Source organism: Spea bombifrons, chromosome 1 (genome assembly GCF_027358695.1).
Source record: "Spea bombifrons isolate aSpeBom1 chromosome 1, aSpeBom1.2.pri, whole genome shotgun sequence".
In the NCBI taxonomy this organism is placed as follows: Eukaryota; Metazoa; Chordata; class Amphibia; order Anura; family Pelobatidae; genus Spea; species Spea bombifrons.
Genome location: NC_071087.1, coordinates 12,379,988 through 12,407,445, shown reverse-complemented (window position 1 = coordinate 12,407,445; position 27,458 = coordinate 12,379,988). Strand labels below are relative to the sequence as shown.

General features: G+C 40.4%; 1 protein-coding gene across 1 annotated transcript; it reads right to left on the bottom strand.

The window, feature by feature from the left end:
* Positions 1-3,878: 3,878 nt before the first annotated feature.
* HGFAC (HGF activator) lies at positions 3,879-26,718 on the bottom strand. The gene is made up of 14 exons (XM_053458231.1): positions 26,545-26,718; positions 24,888-24,966; positions 22,317-22,413; positions 19,925-19,992; positions 16,372-16,494; positions 15,739-15,873; positions 14,870-14,980; positions 14,033-14,210; positions 13,438-13,523; positions 12,099-12,336; positions 8,890-9,029; positions 8,127-8,267; positions 5,105-5,253; positions 3,879-4,477 (listed from the first exon to the last, which is right to left on the bottom strand). Exons 1-14 carry the CDS (start codon positions 26,611-26,613, stop codon positions 4,295-4,297), a joined length of 1,797 nt encoding a protein of 598 aa, XP_053314206.1. The 5' UTR covers positions 26,614-26,718; the 3' UTR covers positions 3,879-4,294.
* Positions 26,719-27,458: the final 740 nt, after the last annotated feature.

The following is a 27,458-nucleotide window of genomic DNA, read 5'->3' as shown; positions in this document are numbered from 1 at the left end:
TTTGGAGGGACAGAAGGGAGACCAAGTTGGGGTCAAATTCGGGAGTTAGAGCCACCTTATCCGGTATGCAGGGGCGTGGGCATTCAGCTCTCATCTTGTTGCGCACCTCCTTAGGCAGGGATTTGCGAAGCCACTTGTGAATGTACAGGGCAATATGCTCCGGAGGGGCCCATTCAGTGGCTCTGGGATGGCGCATGGTATGCGGGTCAAATAGTGAGGAGCCCGTAGGATCAAGGACTGGGAGGTCCGTGGAGGTGGAGGCTGCATGTGCCAAAGGAACTGAACCCGAAGGTTGTTGAGGCTCGGCCAGGTGGGGCTCATCCACCAAACACTCACGAACGAAGCGTGAGTCGAAGTCTCTGGACGAAACCAGATTTACTGAGGCTTCAGATCCATCAGAGGAATCAGCCCGCCATTCATCCACTATGGAGAGTGGGTCCTGAGTGTGACCTTCCACACAATCTAAGAGAGGGGTGTCTGAGGTCTTAGGCCGTTTTGCGGGTGCCTTACCCTTGCCAGCTGACACACTGCTACCCTTCCAAGGGCGCTTAGAACCAATAGCCTCCTCGTCAGACTTCTCAGAGTCAACTTCTGATGGCACAGCAGTAGGTTTGGAGGGTGCAGGGGGCTGCCCTGGAGGCATACAAGCCGTCATCTTGGATAGAAGAGACTCCATGGAGGAGGAAAACTTGGACTCTAACCAGGCCATGAAGGCATCCTGAGTAGGAGTGTCGTCCTGGGACATGTTGAATGCAGACAGAGGCTCACTCAAACAATGGCAGTGCAATATGAAGACAGGGGCTCACCCCAAATAGGCCTGTGTGTATATAAATATAGGTTTTAGTAGGGGGCTCACCCAGTGGCCGTGCAGCACAAGAAATATACACAGGATATAAATGTAACAGGAGCTCACCCTGCCAGTCGGTACAATGGAGATCCGAGTAGGAGAACAATAAGTATCCAGCAGGGAACCAGAGGTATGTAGTAGAGGAACTTTCCAAACACAATGATCGAGTAAATCACAGAAAACGAGCTGTCCAAAAGGAGGAGAAACGCCACAAACTGCAGAAAACGCTGAGAAAACTAAAATGGCGCCCGAATCTCGCGACACGCGAGATCCGGAGCCCCAACCAAAATGGCCGCCGCCGCGGGAAAGCGCGAGGCCGCCGCGGCAACCAACAGAGCAAAAACCAAAATGGCAGCGAGATCACGCGATGCGAGAGCTCGTTGCCCAAAAGAAAAATGGCCGCCGCCGGAAAAAGGACACCGTGGAAAGGCGCACGATGCCCAGAGATAAGATGGCCGCCGCCACACTGACTGAGGGAAAGAAGAAAATGCCGCCGAAAAAACGGAGGAAGAAAAAATGCCAAGACAGGACAGGTAAGACAACGAAAAGAAAACGGGCCCCACACCGGGGCCGGAGAAGGGAAAGAAAAAAAGGGTGCCGGAGAGCACCTAGCGGGGGAACGAAGGGGAATAACCCCCGGGAAAAGGGAACGGAGAGACCCCTCCCCCCCCCCGGGAACGATAACCCGGGAGGGAGAGGGACAAAGCAGAGCTGGAAAGCCGAAATAGGCAAACCAGCTAAAGGCAAAGAAGGCAAAACAGGCAATAAAAACACAAATAAAAAAGAAACGCTAGAACGCAGGATATAATAAAATAAATAAGTAACCGAACAAAAAATAGATAATAAAATAGATAATAAATTAACTGAATAATAATAATTAAATAATAATTAAATAATAATAATGAAACTAATCACTGAGAAATGAGAACCACCGATCAGAAAATGAAGCACCAAAGGAGCAAATGATCTGACCTGTATCCACGGTGAGCAGCAAAGAAAGAGGAAGAGGGGGGAAGGTTTAGGGGTTTATATACACTCCTGTATGATGTTCTATTGGTTGTTTCACTGTTTCTAGTTAACCCTTTCTTTGCTGCTGTTTGTGAGAGTAAAGGAAGAGATGCAAAATAGGAAGCCTCCTGTCTTGCCTTAAAATTGTTATTTCTTTCTTTCCCTTCCTTTTGCCATGAGACAATTAAAGTATAATAGTGGTATTTCTAAAGGTTCCGCGTGAAAATGTCAGGTTCTGATGCCGCACCGAAACTCTTAACTATAGAACATGTTGAATATTTCCATTTCTACTTGAATATCTTTATTACCATCAGCAGGTATAAAAGAAAAGGCCAGCCTGGAAGGGTCGAGTGCTTCTTATCTGCTGTCATATACTCGCGGCTCCAGCGGTTCTTTGTTGAAGAAGATACTCGTGGCTCCTACATGTTAAGTAGAATTTCTTTGATGATTTCGATATTCGTTGGCTGAATTTCTGGCAATTTATAAATGAGCAATTTAAGCTGCGTCCATGCATTATTTTTTTTTCACGTTATGAGCTGTCATCCAAACCTTCTGATTTCTGATAACTTAAAAAAAAAATCAAACATTAGGTTGCAAGCTAGAAACTGCAAAGCAACCACCATTCCAGGCACTGTATTTAGACAGATTCATAACTTCCGTATACCATTAAACAGTCTCCAACTTTCCATCATTTGGATTGGCCAAATAATTGAGAAAACAATTTAGGAGAATATTAAGGTATTTACACAATTTATTTCATAAGCACATTTTTGCTGTTGATATAAACTTTTTAGGTCTACTCACAAAGAAGTGGATGGCTGGTGGGATGAGGTGGATAAAGTACGATTACCCTTTAGAGATGCACACTCCCTTATTAATGAATTTACTAAATTAAGGGGAAGTCCTCCAATACCCTTTACGCAAATTATAAACATAATTAAACATGTGGTGTCGCGATTGATGGCGTTGTGTAGTCTTTGCATATTGACACTGCATAAATGCAACATATGCCGCCAGTAGCTACACCATGTGTTCTTAGTAGAAGCGATTGTGTGATGTATCCAAAGTGATTCATTGTTCCAGAATCACTTTTATAGAACTAACACAAATAATATTGCTGAATACTGAAATATCTGTTGGTCCAACAATTTAATCTGGATTGTTCCAGATCAATAAATGAATTCCTTTAGGGTCTGTTATTTGATTGATTTCAGTATGTATTTATTTATTGCTATTTTTTTTAGGTTTATAGACTGTAGCTAGTGATAAAGTTACCGCCTAAACATGCAATATTTTACACACAATACACTATATATAATATGCGTAAAACAGACTGTAGTAACAGTTTGGTAAACACACCTATGCCTCATTTAAAGTCTGCGAACCGGCATCCTTTTCTCCATACTTTGCCGGCATAACACGACCCCACAATAAATCGCTGCTTATAGTGTGATCGTTCCCAAACACGCAAACATGCAGGAAAACGAGAAACAATGGCAATAAGTATCAAACCTCAATGTTGGGGAGGAAATACCCACAAGTACGGAGAGAATAGTAATCAAAAACAGCTAAAAGAATAAATAAAATGTTTCTGATAAAATAATAATAGTAGATAAAAGTTTAATAATGAGATAAAATGTTTTTTTGGGTATCACAAGATACTTATATATATATATATATATATATATATATATATATATATATATATATATATATATATATATATATGCATATATCACTAATGAAATTCAGTCTCTTAAAAATGAAGCTTCTGATTATTGACGTGCTCGTCGTGATAGAATAATTGTGACTATATGTAGTTGTTGTTTTGTGGCCTAGAAATCTCAAATAAGTCCCATGCGGTCAGCTATCCCCAGACAAATTGGGTCATTATCTTGTAACCGTTCTGCGAGACAGAGTGCCGAGACCTCAAACACGACATCGGAAAAAATGTGTTTCTACAAACATTTCTCGGGCTCTCAAATCCAGAAGGGAGAAAACACAAGAGAAAAACACAACACTATAGGATAGAATGTTATTCTTGCTAAAAATACTATTTCTTTTACTGGAAAATACATTATTTAATCAAACGGTGGTATCGACAGGATTAAGTTGTGGAATCTTAACACATGTTTTATTGTGGCATGGAGCCTCGCCAGCTTCTAGGCTTGCAGGAGATACCGCCATGTTCTTGCTCCATATTTAAGGACTGGACCACGGAAGGGCTGGTTTGCCGCAGCATCTCTTCAAGGTAAGTGAGTGACTAAAGACTATATATTAAAATACTTACAAAAGTATTTAATATGCATTCTTCATCGGTGGGGCTGTATGGAACACTAGACAGCACCTTTAAAATACAACACATCGAAATTCTACTGTGTTATAGCTTTCAGCGCCAGCTTTCAGTTTGGCCGATGGCGAGGTCTGGCACTGAAAGCATTAATTTGTAGCTGCTTCAGTTCTTTTTGGCATGATTTTGCCCCTGATCCATTCTACATAGTTAGATACTCTGGTGTAAACTCCTGGCTTGTTGACTCTACCACAACCATCTCCCCAGCTGATTATTCCGTACAGATAGGATATTTTGTCCTTTTCACAAGCCAAAGCTCCCCCGGAGTCACCCTAAAAATATGAAACAATAAAAAAAAAACACATACAAAGGTTAGTTTTCCTGTAACAAAACATGAGTGGTTATGTATAAAATTCGTCACTCGTACTGAAGTAGAAAACAGCATTCACCAAACTGTTCCCACAAACATCCAACATCAATGCCTGACCTCACAAATTCTCTACTGAATGAATGTACTGAAAAGATTTCCAGCAGAAACTCCAAAATCTTGCGGAAAGCCTTCCCAGAAGAGTAGAAGCTGTTATAGATGCAAAGGGGGGACCAACTACATATTAATGTCTATGTATTTAGAATGTAATGTCATAAAAGTCCCTGTTGGTGTAATGGTCAGGCGTCCCAATACTTTTGTCCAAGTAGTGTAATTTAGATCAATCAGCAGGTATGATCTGTTGGTTTCTGCAGTGAACCTTTAGCTGTGGCATTGCTCTGGTATTGCCTTAATATATATTTATATATGTTCCTGAACTCTTTATACATTTTGCATGCTATATAGACAGTTGGGCATTGCCCAATAAAAAGTTACATTTTTTTAGACTGCAAAGTGAGTACATTACGCTCAGTGACATTTAGCTCAGTGACAATAATAACATTGTAATCAATATGTTAATTAATGTCCTCACCTGACAGGCATCTATGTTGCAGTCAAAATATCCAGCACACACCATGTTTTCACTGATATCGAAACCATGCACTTCTGGGCTGCTGCACTTGCTATAAGGGACCAGCGGTACAACTGCTTCTTGCAGGACGTAAGCGTAGTCCGTTGCATCTGCAATAAAGAAATGGTTCGGGGTCACTGATGTCAAACTGTAGAGTAATGCAGATGTAATGTAAGTTTTATTTTATTCAGAAATTGGTAGATAAATGAAACCATCAGAAGCGGTAGAGCCTAATACAGTGAGGGGATTTAAAAATACTTTGAATAGGCATACAGCTATCCTGAAGACACCAAGGACTGATTGAGGTCTTAGTAGCTACTTCAGGAAAATGGACTACATGGGTCAACTGGTTCCTATCTGCTGTTAAAGTTTCACGATTAATACAATCAAGCATTTCTGTTCCTGCGACCATTCCAAACTGGATCAACAATATCCAGGGGTGTAACAAGAAAGTAAGGGGCCACAGAGCAAAAATTGCCCACAGAATCCCCAACTTCACCAAGCAACATGTCCACAGGGGCACATCTGCCCCCAAACAGCTTATCGGTGTATTCTTAGACCTCAAGCAGCTTATCAGTGTTACCAAACAGCCTGCCGGTGCCATATTGCTCTTAAAAAGCCTACCTGTACCTTCTTTGCAGCTGAACAGCTTATCAGGGCCCTTAGACAACCTGTCGGTGCCATCTCTACTCCCAAACAGTCTGCATGTGCCATATTTCCTCTCCAAAGAGACTGCTTGTGCCACGTTTGCCACCAAACAGTTTGTCAGTGCCCACAAACAGCTTGTCTGTGCCTTCTTTGGCACCATCCAACATAACACACATAGTAACATAGTTATATAGGCCGAAAAAAGACATGCGTCCATCAAGTTCAGCCTTTCCTATATCTGTTAATTTGTTGCTGTTGATCCAAAAGAAGGCAAAAAACCCTGGTTGCGCTCTTTCCAATTTTGCACTAACCAGGGAAAAAAATTCCTTCTTGACCCCAAAACGGCAGTCAGATTCCTCCTTGGATCAATAAGCTGTTTCCCCATAATTAAAGATTATATCCCCGAATATTATGTTTTTCCAAGTATTCATGCAGTTGCAGTTTAAACGTCTGTAAAAACTACCTCTGATAAAACTACCTCTGCAGGCAGATAATTCCACATCCTTATTGTCCTTACTGTAAAAAACCCTTTCCTCTGCTTTAGTCTAAATCTCCTTTCTTCCAGTCTAAATGCATGACCACGTGTCCTATGCATAGTCCTGTCTATGAACAGATTTCCACACAATGGTTTGTATTGGCCCCGAATATATTTATATAATGTTATCATATCCCCTCTGAGGCGACGTTTTTCTAAACTAAACAGATTTAAATTAGTTAACCTTTCTTCATAACTATAGTGCTCCATTCCTTTTATTAATTTTGTAGCCCGCCTCTGCACCCTTTCTAGTGCTATGATATCCTTCTTTAGAAAAGGTGCCCAAAATTGCACAGCATATTCAAGGTGCGGCCTTACCATTGATTTATACAGAGATGCAAAATTATATCTTTATTCCGCGACTTGATGCCCCTTTTTATACACGACAATACCTTACTGGCCTTAGCAACCGCAGACTGACACTGCACATTGTTGCCTAGTTTACTCTCTATAACAATTCCCAAATCCTTCTCATTTGTCGTTACCCCTAATTCACTACCGTTTAGGGTGTAGGTTGCTTGTGCATTCGCTACCCCGAAGTGCATAACTTTACATTTGTCTACATTGAATTTCATCTGCCATTTGAGTGCCCAGTCCCCCAGTCTATCTAGATCCCTCTGCAGCACAGTAATATCCTGCTCGCCCTGTATAACTTTACCTAGTTTTGTGTCATCTGCAAACACAGAAACATGACTTTCAACGCCTACTGCCAGGTCATTTATAAATATGTTAAATAAAATTGGTCCCAGAACAGAACCCTGAGGGACACCACTTACCACTTTTGACCAGCTTGAAAATTTACCATTTATAACAACTCTCTGTTTTCTACCTCTAAGCCAATATTCTACCCAAGAACAAGAATTTGCATCTAGACCAATTTCCTTCAGTTTGAATACTAACCTATTGTGTGGAACCGTGTCAAACGCCTTGGCAAAATCCAAGTAGATTACATCCACTACAACACCCTGATCGACACTTCTACTTACACACAATCCCTCTTACGCCACTTACAAATACATGCTCATGCACAAACACTTAGGCATACACATCCATGTTAAAAGGGAAGAGTGGCACACTAAGAGTATTTAATTTAAAATACACATGAATAGTAAAGTATAGGTGCAAATACTCCAACCAGCAAACAATTCACATCCCTGGTCCATTTGGCTTGTAATCAGCCGTCTTGCCCAGAGTTTCTGGGGCAAAGCATTTTCCAGTTAATGTCCCACATGCTTACACAAATACTATAGCCAATATGCAATATGTGAGGAGTTATTTGCAGTCATTCATATAAAGAGTAGTTCAGTGTTTGCCCAGAGCCTCCAGGTGAAGCACTTCCCTCGGCCTCTAGGTCACAGAGCTGTGTTTGCCCACACCTACTTGCTTCCCACTCCCCACCAACTAAGGCTTCTGGGGCTTGTCCTTGCCCTCAAATCTGGCTAGCCCCACTTATGCACAAAGTCACAAGCTCCAGGTAGCCTACCCTGCCGAGGTTCCTAGGTATGGTAATTTTCTCTTGGGTTGCTTTGGGCCACTACAGGAAACTTTTTGATATAGTTTACTACTGAAGAACACAAAATGAGCAAATTAAAGGATATATTGCTGTTATACTACTCCGTTAGAACTCAATTTAGATGGGTTTGGCTGATGCTTCTGTTTAGGTATGAGCCACAATCATCTTTCCAAGAATGTTGACAATAACACAATAGTGTAGATTACTTTTAGCAAACTAACAACCCTTTTTTATATGAAAATATATGTTTGGTATTTATATCTGATCGAATTATTATGATAATTTACCTTCTTTCATGCGGCCCCATCCAGCTATTGCACAGTAATGGCCATCTTCAAAAGTGACTCCTTCATCCGGAAGGCAGATTGGTTGAACAAACTGAGTTCTCTTTGCACAGACATTGTTGACTCTCTTAAGTCTTATTAACACTACGCCAAGTGAATAACAAGAGAAAAATATTTCGTTAATAGGTCTTAGTTTCTTAGCACAGAATTTTAAAAATCACAGACGGTAGAAGAAGTTATACCCAAGTTTAGGATGTCAGGGAGAAGTCATGTCAATGTATTATGTGATGGGCGTAATTGTATTTATTTTGTATTGTATTCAATTTTGGTTTACAAGCAAGTTCCCAAAATGATAGTGAAACAGGCCTTGTTCATTTACATATCACCCAAGTGACCCGACTTCTGGGCTTTGCCCTGTGTAGTTGACCAACTGTCCCGCTTTTGCAGGCAGTGGGGATAATGGGCTGGTTGGGGTTTTCCCTCGGACAGGCCCAGGGAGCTGTAAAAATCCATGGAGATTTGTCCTGTTGGAACTCCCACATGGACTTCTTGCGATGCTCTGAAGCCGAGTGCCACAAGTTGGCTCTTCGGAACAGGTCGATGGTGACCTCAACTCCTACCACCTTCTCCCATCCCTAGCCCTACCTCTCCTGCTTCTACCCCACACCTGAAATGTTGGGAGTCATGCCAAGAAGCAAGAGCCCAGAGAACGTCAGAAATGTTTTCATAAATTGTGGGTATACATACACAACACATCCAAACATACCAATATCATGCTCGGTGGGCTGGAACACAGAATACTTGCTATGAAAAATATATCTTTCAATTTCAAATGTCTGCGTCACATCTGTTGTCTGATTGTAGAAATGCTGGCCAAGGACTACCTTGATCGAAGACTTTGAGGGGCTGTGAAATGACAAATAAACCGAATTCACTATAAAGCCAAAGTCAGAATGATAACATTGACACATTAGGGTATGCTAACCAATATGGTACCCATGTGAACATATTCTAAGAAATGTCAACCCCGTCAGGTACATCAACTCCAATCAATCAGAAGCAGTGGCGTCGCTACAGGGGGGCAAGGGGGGTCAATTGCCCCCCCTAGGTTAATCCTTGCCCCCCCTGTTGCCCCCCTGCCAAATTTGGAATAAAGTCGCAATGCGACTTTAAATCCCGTCTTTTTTTTTTTTCTTTTTTTAATGTGGAGGAGAGAGAGGGTGCGGCCCGCGTAAGATCGGCAGCCAGGACAACCGATCTTACTTGGGCCGCACCTCGAGCCCTGCTACTTACCTGTGGGAGGGTCTTCTGTACTGCATAGAGGAAGCGGAAGCTAGCAGAGAACGCAGAGGGAGGCCGCGCCCCCTGCTGAAGTCTGTGAGCGGCATCGAGGAGCTGCAGTGCAGGTAAGGGGGTGGGGAGGGTGTTTGAATGAGTATGGGTGATTGAGGGAATGAATCTGTGAATGAATGAGTATATGAATGAATGTGTGTGTGTGTGATAGCATGGACTGGCTGACTTGGCATGATAGGAGTGTGATTGCTAACAGCAATCAAAGTCCCATTATGCCTAGGTTCCAGCACTTACACATCCAACCAGTAAATGCTGGAAACTAGGCATGATGGGACTGTGATTGCTGTTACCAATCACACTCCTATCATGCCAAGTCAGCCAGTACATGCTGAAACCTAGCTAGCTGCCCCCCTTGTGTATTGATGCTGGGGTCTGCACATCACTTACAGCCACCCTGTACCAGCATGTACTGGCTGACTTGGCATGATAGGAGTGTGATTGCTAACAGCAATCACAGTCCCATCATGCCTAGGTTCCAGCATTTACTGGTTGGATGTGTAAGTGCTGGAACCTAGGCATAATGGGACTTTGATTGCTGTTAGCAATCACACTCCTATCATGCCAAGTCAGCCAGTACATGCTGAAACCTAGCTAGCTGCCCCCCTTGTGTATTGATGCTGGGGTCTGCACATCACTTACAGCCACCCTGTACCAGCATGTACTGGCTGACTTGGCATGATAGGAGTGTGATTGCTAACAGCAATCACAGTCCCATCATGCCTAGGTTCCAGCATTTACTGGTTGGATGTGTAAGTGCTGGAACCTAGGCATAATGGGACTTTGATTGGTGTTAGCAATCACACTCCTTTCATGCCAAGTCAGCCAGTACATGCTGAAACCTAGCTAGCTGCCCCCTTGTGTATTGATGCTGCCAGCAGTATGGGGTCTACACATCACTTACAGCCACCCTGTACCATCATGTACTGGCTGACCTGGCATGATAGGAGTGTGATTGCTAACAGCAAGCACAGTCCCATCTTGCCTAGGTACCAGCATTTACCGGTTGCCTGGGTATGATAGGAGTGTGATTGCTGTGTGGGCAGTGTGGACGCAACCTGTGATCTATGCCTGTAATTTAGGGGGTTTTAAATATACCTTTTAATGACGTGTTTTTATGTGAATTCCAGTTGATCTATACCTGCAAAGCTGGGTTTTTGCGTTATTCTGTAGAGCCATATCTATATATTTCCATACATTATTTATGTATACCTGCACATACAGTGTTTGTATGTCTTATTCAGTTGATTAATACCTGCAATGCTGTTTCCATGTATTTATTTGATCTATACCTGCAATGCTACGTTTCATATACTATTGTATACCTGCAAATACAGGATTTGTATGTCTGATTCTGTTTATTTGATATATATACCTTCAGTGCTGAGATCACAAGTGAATATCAGTTGATCTATACATGTAAAGCTTGGTTTGTGTGTTAATGTGTTGATCTATACCTGCTATCGGCAACTGGGGCTAATATTAATATATATATGGGCAGCAGGGGCATCAATACACACGGGGCAAAAACACTAAGGGGGGTATAAACGACAATGCAGTGTGAAAAATCCATCCTGATGTAGACGTCTGTGACGTAGATTGTGTCCTGCTGTTTGTGTGTTTTTGGTTATCAGTGTAGCAGAGCCTGTCCTCGGGTGTGTGTGTATAGGTGTTGGTGTGGCAGAGCCTGTCTTGGTGTGTGTTTGGGTTTTGGTGTGGCAGAGCCTGTCCTGGTGTGTGTGTTCAGTTGTCAGTGTGGCAGAGCCTGTCCTAGGGTGTGTGTTTGGGTGTCAGTGTGTCAGAGCCTGTCCTGGTGTGTGTGTGTGTTTGGATGTGGGTGTGGCAGAGCCTGTCCTGATGTGTGTGTTTCTGTGTGGCAGAGCCTGTCCTGGTGTGTGTGTGTGTGTGTTTGGTTGTCGGTGTAGCAGAGCCTGTCCTGATGTGTGTGTCTGGGTGTTGGTGTGACAGAGCCTGTGTTGGTGTGTGTGTTTGGTCATCTGTTTCCTGGCACTTAACTTACAGTAGGAATTATTTAATTTATATTTATCCAGAGATAAAATGCCCTCCTGAAGTTGTAGTGACTTCAGGGGACAAAACGTTCAAGGCCCTGAAATCATTTAGTGGAAAAGTTATTTATTGTGTTATAATATTTATTTCAAGGATTAGTCGCACTCAATTGTGCGACTAAAGCTTCAGGCTTCCCATGTTGAATGATCAAGTATTATTATTATTGAATGAAAAGTATAATTCCATAGCACATTAATTTTGGAAATTATGAATGTAACGCAAAATTGCACGAAGACAAAAAATGTTGTCTCAATAATGATTATACACAATCTTGAGAGCTTCCAAGGTACAGATCTCTTATGTTGGGATGAACTGGAACAGAGAACATCAGCGCCTAACCTCACAAATGCTCTTTTGGCTGAATGTGCACAGAAACACCCCCAAAATGTCACTCACCAGCACCCCCTAGGTCCATTTTGTATGTATGTTACATTATTTCATGTAATTGTCTCTTATAAAGGGAAAGGCATTTTAAATTCACATTTCACCTCACATTACCAGAGATGGCAAGCTATATTCAAAAATCTCATGTTTCATTTTCTAAAGCGTTAGCGTTACCTGTGTGCAAAGCAGTGAGCAGCCGAGACCACCCAACAGGACTGAATCAGGCTTCCAGAGCAAAAAGAATTCCCAATGTATATGGCTGCCAGCCAGGGGTGAGATGCCGGTAATGCCGATGTCCCACTGAGGATTCGACCACGTGCAACAACTCTCTTTTCGTGTTTTTTCCCACATTTCGGCTTTGAGGCCAGAACTTCATCATCATTATGCATTACTACTCTCCTCGACTTGTCATCTACGAAAATTATTGCAAGTTAATACTGGAAGTTCACACACATCCCCTTCTAAACATTACAATAATATGTTCTGTAATCACGCCAAACCGCCATATCTATTAAATGCCAAAATTGAATAATGGGAACCAATTTTAAATAGGCAAAAGTTGGCCGAATATCATGGAACGTTTAATTTGACAGCTGGGGATCTACCTTTTAATTACCATGACTTTACAAAGGGGCTTCATCCAAAGCCTAGGGTTATAGGTAAACTTCAGAGACATTTAAAGGGTGGTAGGGAGACATAACATATCTGCTCTTCTTTGCAATATACATGTTACGTTTTACGATGCTAGGTGGAAAGAACAAAATATATTAATTACTATGAATTTACAGAATAGGGGAGAAAAGAAAGAAACACAGAATTTAATCTTTAGAGAAGAACCATTCAGCTCATTGTTTTCCAGTTGTAAAGATTTAATCAGTCATTGGTCTTGCATTAGATTCAGATTATCCATATGTCTATCCCATGCATGTTTACATTCACTTGCTGTATTAGCCTTTACCTTATCTCAGTAAAGTAAAACTTCCTTACATTACATCTATGTCTCTGACTCTCTAGAGGCTTATACATTGATACAAGCATGGCTCTTACATCATAACATTACATCAATGTAATGGGCTAGAAGTTTTGTGGGGCTCAGTGTCCCTAATATATATATATATATATATATAGCTGCACATGCAGCAGACACTCAACTCTACAAGTATCAACTCAGCTACAGAACAGTCAAGTACCTGCCAGTTCTAGATTCATAGCAACTGCAGGATTTATGGGCCCTGGTTTGGAATTGTTTTGGAAATTTAGGTTGGGACAGTGTTCCCAATGTAATAAATAAAGAAACTCATGGTAAATTTTAACAGAATGCACAACAAAAATCTGATCCATGCTGGATGCCCCTGGTTGCGCAGATCATGTTTATATTGCATTTCACCTATAGCATGGTATTTCATGTTAAAACTGACCCTAGGAAAGAGGTGAGAGAAAATGGAGAGAGGCAACTGAGTTTTTAAGGACTATGTCCTCCAAAAAAACAGACCTCGGTCAATTCTGTACTTACGACATGAGGGTACAGGGCAATATTCCCAGGATATGTGGTTATCTTTCATTATATAACACCAGGGATTTGCATCCTTATCTGGACTTCTATACAGCATGAAAAAAAAACAAAGAAAATACCATTTTAGATATTCTTGTTGGCAATCTCTGTGATGCTCTCCCTGCTGTTAGTATACGGTAAAAACTACAAACTTGCAATAAAGTCTTTTATGTCTCAGTTTTTCCCTCTTAATTCAGGACATACAAAAACAAGTACCGAAATATGACATCATAGCCCAGCGCTCTGCAACAGAAGAGGACACTTGCCACACTAACGACGTAAAAAGTCTCCAAAACATATTACTACATAGGGCTAATTGAGCAAGACAAATTAATGTTAATATATGAATATTTAATCTAAGTCCTTACCATTTATTGGTTGCATTCTTGGCCTTATGTAATATGTATGTAATACATAAGGTCACTCTTTAACCCTTAGAGACCCAACGGCGTGATATAGCACTATGTATTTTTACAGCCTGTTTAACCTATCCTAGAATTTTGTTTTTCTTTACATGTTGCACAACCGTCTACTATAAGCAAAGCGCATGTCTCACCTGCAATAGGCATGGGATCCGAGTCCTCTACTCGCAAAATTCACTACGGTTCCAGTGTGGATTTCTTGGTGGAACAAGTCCGAGTCCCATGGAAGGCAGTAGTGCTCAGACTGCGTCTTTTTAACTATACCTCGGTATTCTGTTGCATTATCATGGTCATAACACTGATGGCTGACATCTAAATAACGGAACATACATTCAGCAGGAACATTATTTTTGTGTTACGGTCTTTTCTTTTATCCTAATGCAATGTTACTTATTTTTAATTGAAATACTGGTGTAGTTTGGCCTGTACCGGCCATAGTGTATATGGGCTGATTATGGTTCTAGGCTGTGATGCTCCCAAATAGCCCATGAGGCCATGGTGAGCTGCAGCCTATAATCACTATGACCTGTAGCTCCCTCACTGTGCAGCACGCATGGAAATGACATCACAGGCAGTAGTACTTACCACATCCTGTGAGTACCGAGATGTATGGGCCCCTCACAGTGCTGGGGCCCTGAAGCAATTGCCCCATGTGATCAGCAGTAATGATTTTCACATGTCTTCTATTGCAATCTCTACCTGTCATGCTCACATACAAGATTTCTCAAGGGCTGTCTATATCCTTTGGAATGTCCTACCCCAGCCAAGTTTAACCCACGGACCAGCTATGCAGTTGGGCATGAAGCAAGGGCCATCTGCTGGGGTAGCTGGAAAGAGTATACACATTAAGCACAGACTGAAAAATCATCTGCCCGTGGGCAAACTCTGTAATTAATGACTTTGTATCATTTTACAAACTGGGATAAATCAAAGTCCTGTTTCATTTTATATTGTCCCATATCCATACTTGCCTATATTGCAATATTTTCCTACGTATTTCCCTCTGCACGCACATACGGCTTGCCCAGTTGAAATCATTAGTCGACAGGCACCTCCGTTAAGGCAGGGATTCTCTGTGCAGACTGAAAATACAAGTGATGTCATTACATTGTGTCATTAGTACTGGCAGTATTGTGCGAAGATATAAGACAGCTTATGAATAGAAGCATTTAACGTGGACATGGAATGCCTAATTAGGCACAATGTTTTGTAGCGCTTTTTACAGGCTGAAGTCTTAAAATCATAATTTGCACAAAAATCCCACTGAAGCATTCCTTGTCAAATACATAACCAAAGCCAAGATTTTAGGCTGTCACAGCGGGACAGCAATACAGAAAAAGGAAACTTGATATCAAAAGGTAACCAACAAAAGCCAGACAATTCTGATATCAAAACGTAGGTCTTCAAGAGTAAATCTCAACTGGGTTATGTATAAAAAGTAATATTATTGAGAAAAAATTGCTTATTGCTATAGCAACCAATGGATGGGTCCTGGTGCCTGGCCATTGGCAATTACTATTAGACCACTTTACAAAATTTGAACGTTGATCATTTTTTATACATCCCGAAGTGATTTCGTGCCTGTAAAGTACATACGAGCCGTACAGAATTCTGGCGTTTAATCAGTATGTTGCACAGGAGCGATTGCATCCACGATCGATAGTAAATGAAGCCACTGATACATTGAGGAGGCTTGAGAAGGTATCTCAAGTCACTGCGGCTGGTTTTGTAAAACGATACATACATGCACATGTTATAGCCAGTTCACGCTTTATTATAAACATGTCATGACTTGCTTTATGACACGGTATAGTGCGGTGAATATTAATTGGGCACTTACCTGTGAATCTCTCTCCTCTGTGACAGTCTATGACTCCGTGGTCACAGGTGCACTGCTCCACTCTGCCTCGGTGTATTCTGGCCCAGCTCTCTCCGCTGTCATAAAACTCATAGTGAGCTTCATCAAAACACCTTCCTAAACAGCGAAATTAAACGTCATTATTATCAGAATCGCACAACGTTATACATAAGAGGAACGGGGTGGTAGAGACCATAGGAATGGCCATTCCAGTCCACCTAAGATGGGGAAATTATTACTGGGTGGTCCAACATAACATAACTATCCAACACATCAGTTGGCCTGCCATGGCCCGGCATGGATCATGCGCACATTGAGCTGTATTTATAAAATTCTAATGATGTAAAGTGCCAGGGCTGGTTTCATCGCTCCGGTCCAGTCCTGGCACTTGGCACATGAGGTTTAGATGTAACGTAAAGAGGATGGTAGATAAATGGAACAGCCTTCTATCAATGAGAGATCTGCCATCACATTCTATGTGGTTTTCCTCTTGTTTCAACTAAATCTTGTAATTCAGAGCCTTTTATTTACCGTACTTTATGAATTTACTTAAGCCTGTTGCCAGTCTCAGGCCAGTATTATGAATATTGAAGAATAACTTTGATTTATACTTACTTTTTTCACACTTCTCTCCCGTGTAGTCGTCTGGGCACACACAGTAATACGTGCTCCTGTCTAGAGCATTATTACACGTTCCTCCGTTTAGACACGGGTTCCATATACAGTGATCCTGAACATCTATGGAAAATAAACCGGAAGGGATCTAAAACGAGCATTTTATATATTTCACCATTAAATGATGTATATGCAAATAGCCGTAACAAGGGAGTTAAAAATAACTGAAATTTGGAATATTTTCGTTGATTTTTGTGATTATGTATTCCCTTGTTTCCCTGCTTTGAGATTTTGATCTTAATTATTAAAATCAAAATCTCCATTTAAATAAACACTGGATTGCAAACTAAATTATACATCAAAGCCTCATCCTATAAATATGTAGCGTAATAAAGTCTATGCACTTGTGCGATTATATATGTATAGCACTGGCAGTAGGTTATCAGGATTTGAATGATTATTCCTCCCCTTTATGATAGCAGCTGGTTTATTTTGCCAGCCTTCACAAATAAGAGGGAAATGTAGCACAGCTACCTGCAGAACTCGGCATGCCACCTTTTGCCACAGAAAAAGTGCCCCTTATTACAACTATAATAAACAGTTTAGGTTTGTATAATATAATATATATCGTTCCAAAAGCTGTTCTCCTTATTATTTCAGCACTGGGATGCTCACCACAAATCAGGGGCAACTCCTATGATCCTTAGCCAGCCAGTGCCCTGCCAAATGCTTACTATTATGGGAGTTTAACAACAGCAGTTAAGCCCCGACACTCGCCACAGTAATACTAGTTTTGGAAATGAAACGCACATTTATAAATGGTTGGATTTGCTAAATAAAGAGAAGAAATTTGCCAAATTAACTTTATTTTGTTGCCATTTATTTGCTGCCTTCCCGTGTTTATCCAGCGAAGCCCGAGCCTATGTAAATATATCAATACTCAGAGACGGAATGCTTTAGCCAACTCTCCAGCCACTGCGAAAAAGGAACATAGGGCATTTCCCAGGGTCCACGTGTCCAAAGAGAAAAAAATGGCCATTCATTATGGCTCTTAATATAGCAATCCGAAATAATCATGCACCCAGTCACCGTGTTTTTATCGATTTTCGTGTAAAAGCACAGGGGAGCCCAAGATTATTTTCTTTTAAGTTTAATAGCCATAGCGATTTAAAAAAAAAACTATTTTCAATGGGTATTGTCTAAACTTTTCTAAACTATTTTGCATAAAATTCAGGAATATGATCCATCCTCAGCGCACGCTAGCAGCCACATTGGAGTAAATAATAAATGTAAAGTTGAGCTGATTACAAGTTGCCTGACATTGAGAATTTAAATTGCCGTACATAAGGTGACCAGGGAATATTATCCGTCAGGATAATGAAGATTATCTGAGATTTTTTAGACAAGTTCCATTCTTCATGGAATGTGGCCCCCTGTGATAAATCGTAAAGACGTTCATAGTTATAGGAAGCTTCGTCTCCGTTTGTTCGGGGTAATCACACAGAAAAAGTCTGCAATAAGTTAACGTTTGTCTAGAAACTCAAAGTTATTGCTCATTGCAGAAGATGGAATAATAATTGCATCTGAAATAGTCGAATGGATAAAAAGTGCCATGTTTTCTTTGAAGGAACACACCTGAAATTTTTTTTCAATGTCATTTTGTTTCTTTTTTTGCGTATTGCGTACTTTGTTGGCGCTTAATAAATAAAAGGTAGTAATAATAATAATTAATAATAATAATTATTAGTATTATTATCCACAATATCCTACTCAACAGCAACTCAATTTTTATGAATAGATAAGTTGCTAATCATGTTGGTTTGGTTAAGTGTCCTCAAATGGTTTTGACGGACCTTAAAGATAAACTTTAGAGCATAGAACCAAGGGGTAAAACCAAAGAAGGCAGTATTTGCTGTGAAATACTACATGAGGGGTATTTTCTTGCCCTGAAATGGTTCCACCGGTTTTAACAATTTGCTTCCCACTAATTCCACAATCACCCCCTGCCACTCACGGGGGGCAATCAATGGAAACCTGGAATTATACACCTATTATTAGCATCTCATCTTTTGGAGATTATGTCGATTTTTGTACATAGTTGAACACATTTATTTTTTTCTATTTTCAAAAGCACAAGTATCCTTATATAAAGTTTTAGGGGTTTGGGCAGGGCTGTCATTAATGTGGGGGCAGCTGCCCTGTGTCCTGGCCTACTTTAGGGCCCTGTGACAGGTGTCCCTTGGGCCCCCTCCACAGCTGCCATACTCTTGAGGTGACGGTCTGTGAAACCCCCACCACATACCCCCCACTAATGCTTCCTCCTCATACATCATATCCCGGTGCCCAGCAGCAGGTGGCACGGATGCCACGGAGGAAGGGGGGCAGGGGAGCTTGCCCCAGACTTCATTATGTTTAAAGACGCCACTGATTTTTGGTTTACACCAAGCTCTTAAGTCATCCATGTTGGAGGGAAAGTCATGACTAATCCTTTTCTCTTTAGGTTTACAGGTAGCATAACGAGTTAAGTGCATTAAACACACATTTCTGGTAAAATAAACATAGTATAGTAAAGAATGGTGTTTGGCAGCCATACATTGTGCCTATTTCCAGCACATTTTATTAAAAAATAGGACAATTTTAGTTCATTTCAGCTCTCCTCGTGCCACTTTCTGCCCCACCAGGAAATTCCTGTCTCCGCTCCATCCTTGCCAACCATGGCCTCGATCCAACACAAACCAGTAGTTAATCATTGCTGCGGGCCCTCTGCATGGGGAGGCAGAATAAAGTCACTCAATTAGGGGATGGCAGACCCCATATAACGACCTCTCAGTCAGGGCTGATATCAGGTTATGTTTAGCACCTCATAATGCGAGTATTCCTGGATAAATGCCCTCGGAGGATAATACCCTTGTTGTAGTAAAGCAGGCCTGAGGTTTATTTCACATTTAATTTGTGAGGAAGTTTAAAGTCGTTTGATGTAAACGATTCTTTACATCTTAGGAAATATGGAAAAATATTTTTCCTCTACTAAAAAAAGTAATTTTTCCAGAGTGTAAATCAGTCTGGGTCACATTGGACGGTGTAATGTGTTATTGCAGGGGATGGAGCTTTTTAGTATACGTTCTGGGGGTTATAGGGTGCGTTATATAGCGGGCAAAGACAGATTTAAGCCCATAACATAAGTAACTAATGCACAGAAACGATAGCACCCTGGGATGATGATGTTCTCATCGTTTGGTGAACTGTTACAATGTGAAGTTTTCATTTTGAACAAGATTCCAAACACCTACATTTGCAGACAAATCTATACATTCTCAAGTTCTTTTTCCAGGCCAGGGCGGTCATATGACATATGTTACGTGTGCATAATAGGTACCCTCCATTCTTCCTGCCCATTCGACGGCCGCGTTTGAAGTTGAGATCTATACAGTCCCATCAGCGAAAACCTCAGACTAAGATAACATTTTTAACGAATTTTGCTCTTCATATAGTGGTCGTTTTCTCGTAACCGTACCATCGGCAGGAGAGACTTACCTATCTGAGAAAGCCTTACCTGTAACTATGACAGATACACAATATCCCCATTCCTTGTCTCGATCATAGTTATGTGTAGTGGCGCACCTAAATTGGAATATAGAAACACATTTAACCTTCTGGAACATTAATATATATAAATATATATATATACGTATAATACGTCACACTCACTGGGGGTTATGTACAATGAGCAAATATGGTGGCAAGTGGTAAAAATGGAAGAATCATCATGGACATTCCATTTTGTCCATTTAATCACCTATAGAAGGTTTGGGTACATGCTATCTCTGCCCTATGGATAAAGGTCACCGGTACGTTTGACAGACAACGGTGTGTTATTTAAAACAAATGACTTTTCGTAACCATATAGTTTGCCGTGGGTGTCTCGTTATCTCAGAACGCTGAGGCGTAGATGTCTTAGTGTCAGAGATTCCAGCGTTGTGGGCATCTCTCTAAGCCTTGTTTATTTGTAGAATGTTGGGCAGGTAGCCCAGCAATGTCCCCTCTCTTGTTTATGAGGAATAAAGCGTGTAAGGGACCAAACGAGAATGGCACAATCACATAACGAGGTATTGGCAGAGTAAGTAGGGGCTGTCAGAACAATGCCTTATTGCTATCCGTGTATTATTTCTTAAGATGCGTGGACTCTTGGCACCACCGAGCTGGTTATTTCCTGATATCAATAGCTCTGTCTCGCAGGAATGCAAGCTGTTCTACAACACGTGGTCGTAACGGTTAAAATCCCCACCAACTAAACCTTTGTTTCATGCTTGCCCGGCCATCAGATTCCATGTCATTATCTTTACCCCCTACCGATATCATTTGACCCCCTTGGCATTTATTGGGCACAATCTCAAGTTCCAAAAAGTCCTTCCTTTTGTAGCATTGAGAGGTGTAAATATGAATGCCCGTCGGGGCCGGATAGTCCCCAGATCCAGCTGCCAGCCAGTACATGAATTAACCACGTTTTTGCCGTTCATGCTCATGGTCCGTTAACTCAATGGAAAAATCTGTGAATTTGTGCAAAATAGTAACGTTGTTTTGTTAACATTTCTATCCTAAATTAGATCTTTAGGCTTTGCTTATAAAGATGTAAGGGAAAAAAAGAAGCTTTCCAGACAGCAAAAGGCTGGCTTTTAGTACTAAGCAATTCATTAAATTGGAAAGAAAAATACAAAGTAAATAACATACCTTACAATAAAGTAATTTGGCTCCAAGTTCCCACTTTGTACATATTATTTATCAAAGAATTTTTCTGAATGTGCAAATATACCTTTTTTTTTTTTTGTGAAAGACATTTTTATGGAAAATAATATTTGTAATCACATCTTTTCAACAGATGCTTTTTATTCCAGAAATATATTTACAGAGTCACTAAAAAATGTTCTATTGTTTTCCAGAAAGCAATTGTTATTCTTATTGTCATAATAATTCCCATTATCATTATTCAATGAAGGAAAAATCATGGTGCATAACATGCCGAGTACACAAATGGGCAAAATATTTTCTGCACAAATTAGGCTTTTTATTTGCACATATTTTTACATGTGTTACATTTAAAAGTGGTTGTACCACTAATGAGTAAACCTATACAAAACAATGACCAATAAATGATTATTTGTTTTTCAACAGTAATGGGCGACTTTTATTTTAGAAAGAAAAAAAAAGTTTTTATTTTCTTGGTTTGCTAAAAATATACTGTATATCTAATTTTTTTTCTATTTTTATTAATATGGTGTGTTTGGGATATTGCTGTGTTTGGGAAAGTGTTAGATGACAAATGCTCCTGGGATTATTTAGAGTCTGCCTTATAAAACAATGGGGTTCTGTGAGGTGACCCAACCACATGAGCTGTACAATGTATAAAGTGACAGATCCAGTTTAAGTAAAAAACACAACATATATATAGCTCAAACAAGCTTACAATCTAGAGGTATATAAACCGATCAGCCTAATGTTGTGACCCCCTGCCTAATAAGTAGAGGTCCCTCTTTTGACCCCCAAAACACCCCTGACCCATCAAGGCATGGACTCCACTAGACCTCTGAAGGTGCGCTGTGGTATCTGCACCAAGACGTTAGCAGCAGATTCTCATAATGTAAAAGAACACGTGATTCATCAGACCGGCCACCTTCTTCCATTGTTCCGTGGTCCAGTTGTTATGCACACGTGCCCATGTTAGGCACTTTCGGCAGTGGACAGGGGTCAGCATGGGTACCCTAATTGGTCTGCGGCTACACGGCCCAATATACAACAAACTGCGATGCACCTTTCTATCAGAACCAGCATTAACTTTTTCAGCAATGGCCGCCCATGACCCTGTCGCCGGTTCACCGATTTTCCTTCTTTGGACCACTTTTGATAGGTACCGACCACTGCAGTAAAATATAAAACTAAGATGAACTTACCATTTCCTTAAGACGGGACCTATGGATGTACATGAGAAATGCAGCTGCCCACCAAAACGGAAAGGAAATTTGCATTCTTTTCCGTTCTCCGTCAGAACTGAATCAAAGGGAGGAAAAGCTTAAAGTCAAAGGTCTGTAAGAATTTCCACTGCTTTAACACTTTATATTTACAACCAAGAAGACGTTTTACAAACATCACACAGATTTTCATATTCTATATATGTATTTTCTATCCCAAACGAAGAATCAGCTATGTGGACGATACATTCGCCTACAGTGCTTTCCTAGTCGCAACGTTACAGCCCTTTGTTTTCGGGATGCGGGAGATGGAGAGAACATCCGGTTTCTTTCAGAATGAAGGCTGTGCCTACTAATAGGATGGCTTGCATGCTTCGTTAAAAAGGCAGATTCTTAGCAAGTGTGAATAAGTAAATAAGGTAGAGTCTAAGAAAATAAGAAAGGGGATTCTACAGAATAGTTAACATTCCTCTTAACAGTCCTGTTTCATGCTGGGTGATTGATCATTTACTGATTTATTTTGTATACTGGACTGTATAATACAGGAGTAACAAGTGAAAGGACCATTTTTTAATTTTATTATTAATTATTGCCCACTATAAAATATTAATGCTTTTATTATTTATTTGTGCCCCCCTGTACCTGATGCGCACTCGCTGTAACACACTACAGCAGCCCGCACAGTGCGAGGTGCCATGCTATAACCATGGGGCCGGGTAATGCCTCGTTCCTACCTTCCACCGCCCTTCCATGAGCAGCAGGCCTGAAATGACCATCTGGCCCACCACGCAAAAGCACCCCATACTCGTTTGATCTGGGTGCTGCAGTGTGTGGCTGATGGAGCCATTACGGCCCCTAGCTTTAAAGTGCCAGAGTGGCATCACCAGTATGGCACTGATAAGCTGGATGGCACAAGGTTACATATAGTTACATAGTTACATAGTTCATAAGGTTGAAAAAAGACCTAAGTCCATCAAGTTCAACCCTTCTACCTAACCTTCCTATTCTTGATCCAAAAGAAGGCAAAAAAACCCCTAATTAAGCTACTTCGAATTCTACCATCAGGGGAAAAATATTCCTTCTTGACTCCAAGAGGCAACCGGATTTCTCCTTGGATCAAGAAGCTCTTAAATATTAATGTTATACTATTTATATCCCTGTATGTCATGCCTTTCTAAAAAATATCCAGACCCCTTTTGAAGGTATTTAATGTATCTGATAACATCACCTCTCTTGGAAGTGGATTCCGTACCTTTATTGTCCTCACTGTAAAGAATCCCTTCCTTTGTCGTCTATGAAGCCTGCGCTCTTCCAGTCTCAGAGGGTTACCTCTTGTTCTTTGTACATTTCTGTTAATGAACAGGTGACTGAAGAGCTCTTTATATTGGCCCTGCATATATTTATATAATGTTATCATATGAAGAACTTGGACCAGCCTCAGGGTGAATCCCCCCCCACCGGGTCAGCTCCTGCAAACATTCTTTATTTCACAGAAACTGATATTAAACATGAAACTATACAATACTGTGTAATGCTGTGAATTTCAGTAACAAGATGGGAATTTCCCATTAAATCATAAAATATAATGGCAAGAGTGCAAACTGCTCGCTTGCAAATAACGAAGGAGCAATTAATTTCAGCTGATCCCTTTCAATTTCTTTCAGCATAATGTGAACGCTTCTAGCCTAGCTCGGGGACGCTTATCTAACAATACGAACAAACAAAAAAAACAAATTAACTGCGCAGAACAAAAATAATAATATACGTTTACCTGAGTGCAGTTCAGCACTTTCCAAGGCTGGAGAATTTTATAAAATATTGAAAAATGTATGAGGCAATTTGTGAAGAACTACTTATGTTGCAAAACTGTTATGACAAAGAGCTTTGTATTGGCTCATAACCGATTGCATGTCTCGGCAGATTCATCAACAATAACAAAACTGTTTTTCGAGACAGGTGGGGTTAGCGAGGATCAGAATCTGACGTCTAATTTGTTCGTATTAAATAGGAGCTTCTTGTGCAGCTCCAAACACAAGGAAAATGCACCCATTTTCCATGGACTCCTTTGCATTTTAGCTCATGACGCCTGCTGCTTGCTTTCTTACCTTAAAGAAGTTAGAGAATGAGACTATCTATCAAATTCCTCCTCCCCTCGCTGCTTCCGTTGAAGTAAGGAGCATACTTAAGTATGCTTCCCACACACATTTACAGCAGCGCATGTCAACTCAACTCCAAGTATGAAAGTAGGACCCCCATTTATTCTCAGTGGCACATGCTTCAATAGAAGCAGGACGGGGTTAAATTTCTCTTTTTTTTAACTCTTTAGGGAAAACAAACACACGCACCGTATAAATGCACTGGAGCTAAAGCAAAATGAACTCCAAAATGTATTTAAATATACTGATTGCCGTTTCCCTTCAATAAAATGCAACATGATTCTGAAGGCATTAAATAGAAATCCAATAAATCACTATATATACATAATTACTGCATACAGTCACTACTTTATGCATGGAAGAATATGTTATTAAATGAAAATGTCATATGCCTTACTTGTTATCTCATGTCCAAATCCCCTCGTGCGACCTCTGGGCCATTCGCGGAATCTCATGCTAAAAACTCCATATCTGTCCTAAAATTCACATCGATTAAATTACTATTCACCTAAATAAATAAATACTTATCTTTAATACTCTATCTATAGCGGCATTACAGAAGTAACATGTTGATGAAGTCGTTATTTACTATGGAAAGCATTCTACAGAACCGGGCAAATGGAACGCTTCATTTATCTGCAACGTCTGCACTTTAGGTCTAATGGAGGAGATCTTTTGTGTACATTAAAGTTGACTAATACAATTTTTTATTTACGTGGATCCATAATAGTACTTTATACAGAATAGATTATAGATATTAGAATGCAGTACATGCACCAGCGGCCTCTCTTGAAGTTGTCATTGTCTACTTGGCTGACACCTCTTCCCCCTTTTGTCCTCCTTTCTCATAATAATAAGAAACCGAAAAACATCCTATTATAGGAAATGGGAAGCTAACAGACTTTAGGAGGTAATGGAGGGGCACACCAAAGACGGAGAGACACTTTGAGACAAGGTAACGGCTACAAGGATGGATTATTTTCTACAAAAAAAAAGTAACATGAAAAAAAAAAATACCGCTTCTCAACCTTCCATCAGATTTCCTGGTGTAAAATCTTAATTTAAGTGGCTGGCAAGTTTAATACTGATATAAAAAAATATATAAAACAAACAAAACAATTATGTAAGATTGTGTATTCCCCCAATCCGATATCCGGCCATGTAGAATGTCCTTCGTCAGGTGGGAGTAGTTCCCAGGAGGTATAGTAATGTCACATTTGATACACTTATATAAGGTTTATTTAAGGACTATAAGGACTATCGTCAATGATAAACAAAAATCAACTGGTGGAGACTTTTTCTTACTGTTAATGTCATTGTTTGGCCTTTAAAGCATTAGACTTCACATTACATTTCCATTTTGTCCCTTAAGCCGCTGCTTGACATTTAATAACACTATTACAGAGGGCTTTTATCGCTAGGGCAGAGGAAATGATGGCGAATTTCAAGAAATCAGAGAAATAGAATCAGGGCACGGGATAAAGTATGCTTTACCTTTAAATTCAGGGCTCTCAGACCCGTCTTTAAATACGGAATTTACAAAAGGTTATTATTTTTGATCCATACATCCCAACATTTTTTAAATGGCCAAGAGGGATACTCTTGTTTTAGGGGAGGTAGCGGCTTGGCATAAGGATTTGACTGAGACATTTTAACGTAACATTTTGACCTGTTGATAGCTATTTAAGCAATTAAGACATTTAGAAGAAGAATTATTATTTTTTATACAATGTATACAATATATAAACTCTGTTGCTTCTAATGCTGCAATTAATAGGGTTTTACAAACACTACAATATAGGTATTACTCTGCATTAGAAACACGTATTAATATGGAACTTGAAGAATAACGGGTTTATAATAAATAATTAGTTAATAATAATAATCCTCGGAAATCCAGAACTTTGGAAGATATCTCTATTGGGGTGCCCACCAAGTGATTTTTAATGTAGAACACTTTTTTCAGTGTGATCTCTACAGAGGCCAGTAATTTATCGAGCTGATTGTGGCCAAGTATACATGATCCAGTTGAGTGAAAATGCTGGAATACTTACCACCGCTCCATAAATAAGCCCAATTTGTAATGCACAAATCAAAGCACAAGTCTGAAGAGCCCTTCCCATGCTGCGTCTTCTCCTGCAAATGGTGGCACTATCCTGCTGAGACACAAACACAGGTGGCTAAAGTAAATAAGAGCCTGATAACCAGCTTTGTCTTTTGACCAAGAAAGTGATTTTCTCTGGTGGAGTCCAAGCTTCCCTCCCCCAACCACATTTCCTTTGGAGGGGAAGGGGCCAGTTAATGATTAAGAGATCACTGGCCAAATTTTGGACAGACTTTGTACAAGTGAAGGACCTCCTCATCCCTGTGCTTGTTGCGTAATAGATAGGACGATGTCATATATTTGTTTTAGAGGAAATCAAAGTGATTTTGCTGGACTTGCTCCATACAATGTGAATGCTACAGTCACACATACACGTTGATTTAGGCGCACTGGAAATTAAAATCAGTCCTCACAAATGGTTTTCTTAGCCCAATCTACTAGACACCTCCTGTCTAGTAGTCAAAATTAAAATGGCTCAGTCTTAATCACCCATATTGACTATTCACTAAGAAGTTAAGTGGAGACCAGACTGGACTCCAGTTGAATGCCCTTGCAAGCCAAAAGTTGTAAAATGACTTGCATACTCACTCATATGGTATATGAACGGGCATGTTTTGGCAAATACTGCGCTTTTAAAAATACTTGTAAGAAAACAAAAAAAACGAAACCATACATTTTAAAGCCCCACCGAGTGATGATCCATGAGTTCTTGCTCCTCTATTTTTAGGAAAGGGGCCATTAAAAATACTTAAAAAAAAAGTCAGGAAAAGAAGACCTAAAATGCAGTAAAAAAATTAAAGCAATCCATTTTGCCCAAAGGCATTGAATTGAAAAATGGCTGCTGGCTGTGCAGAAGCATGTTTA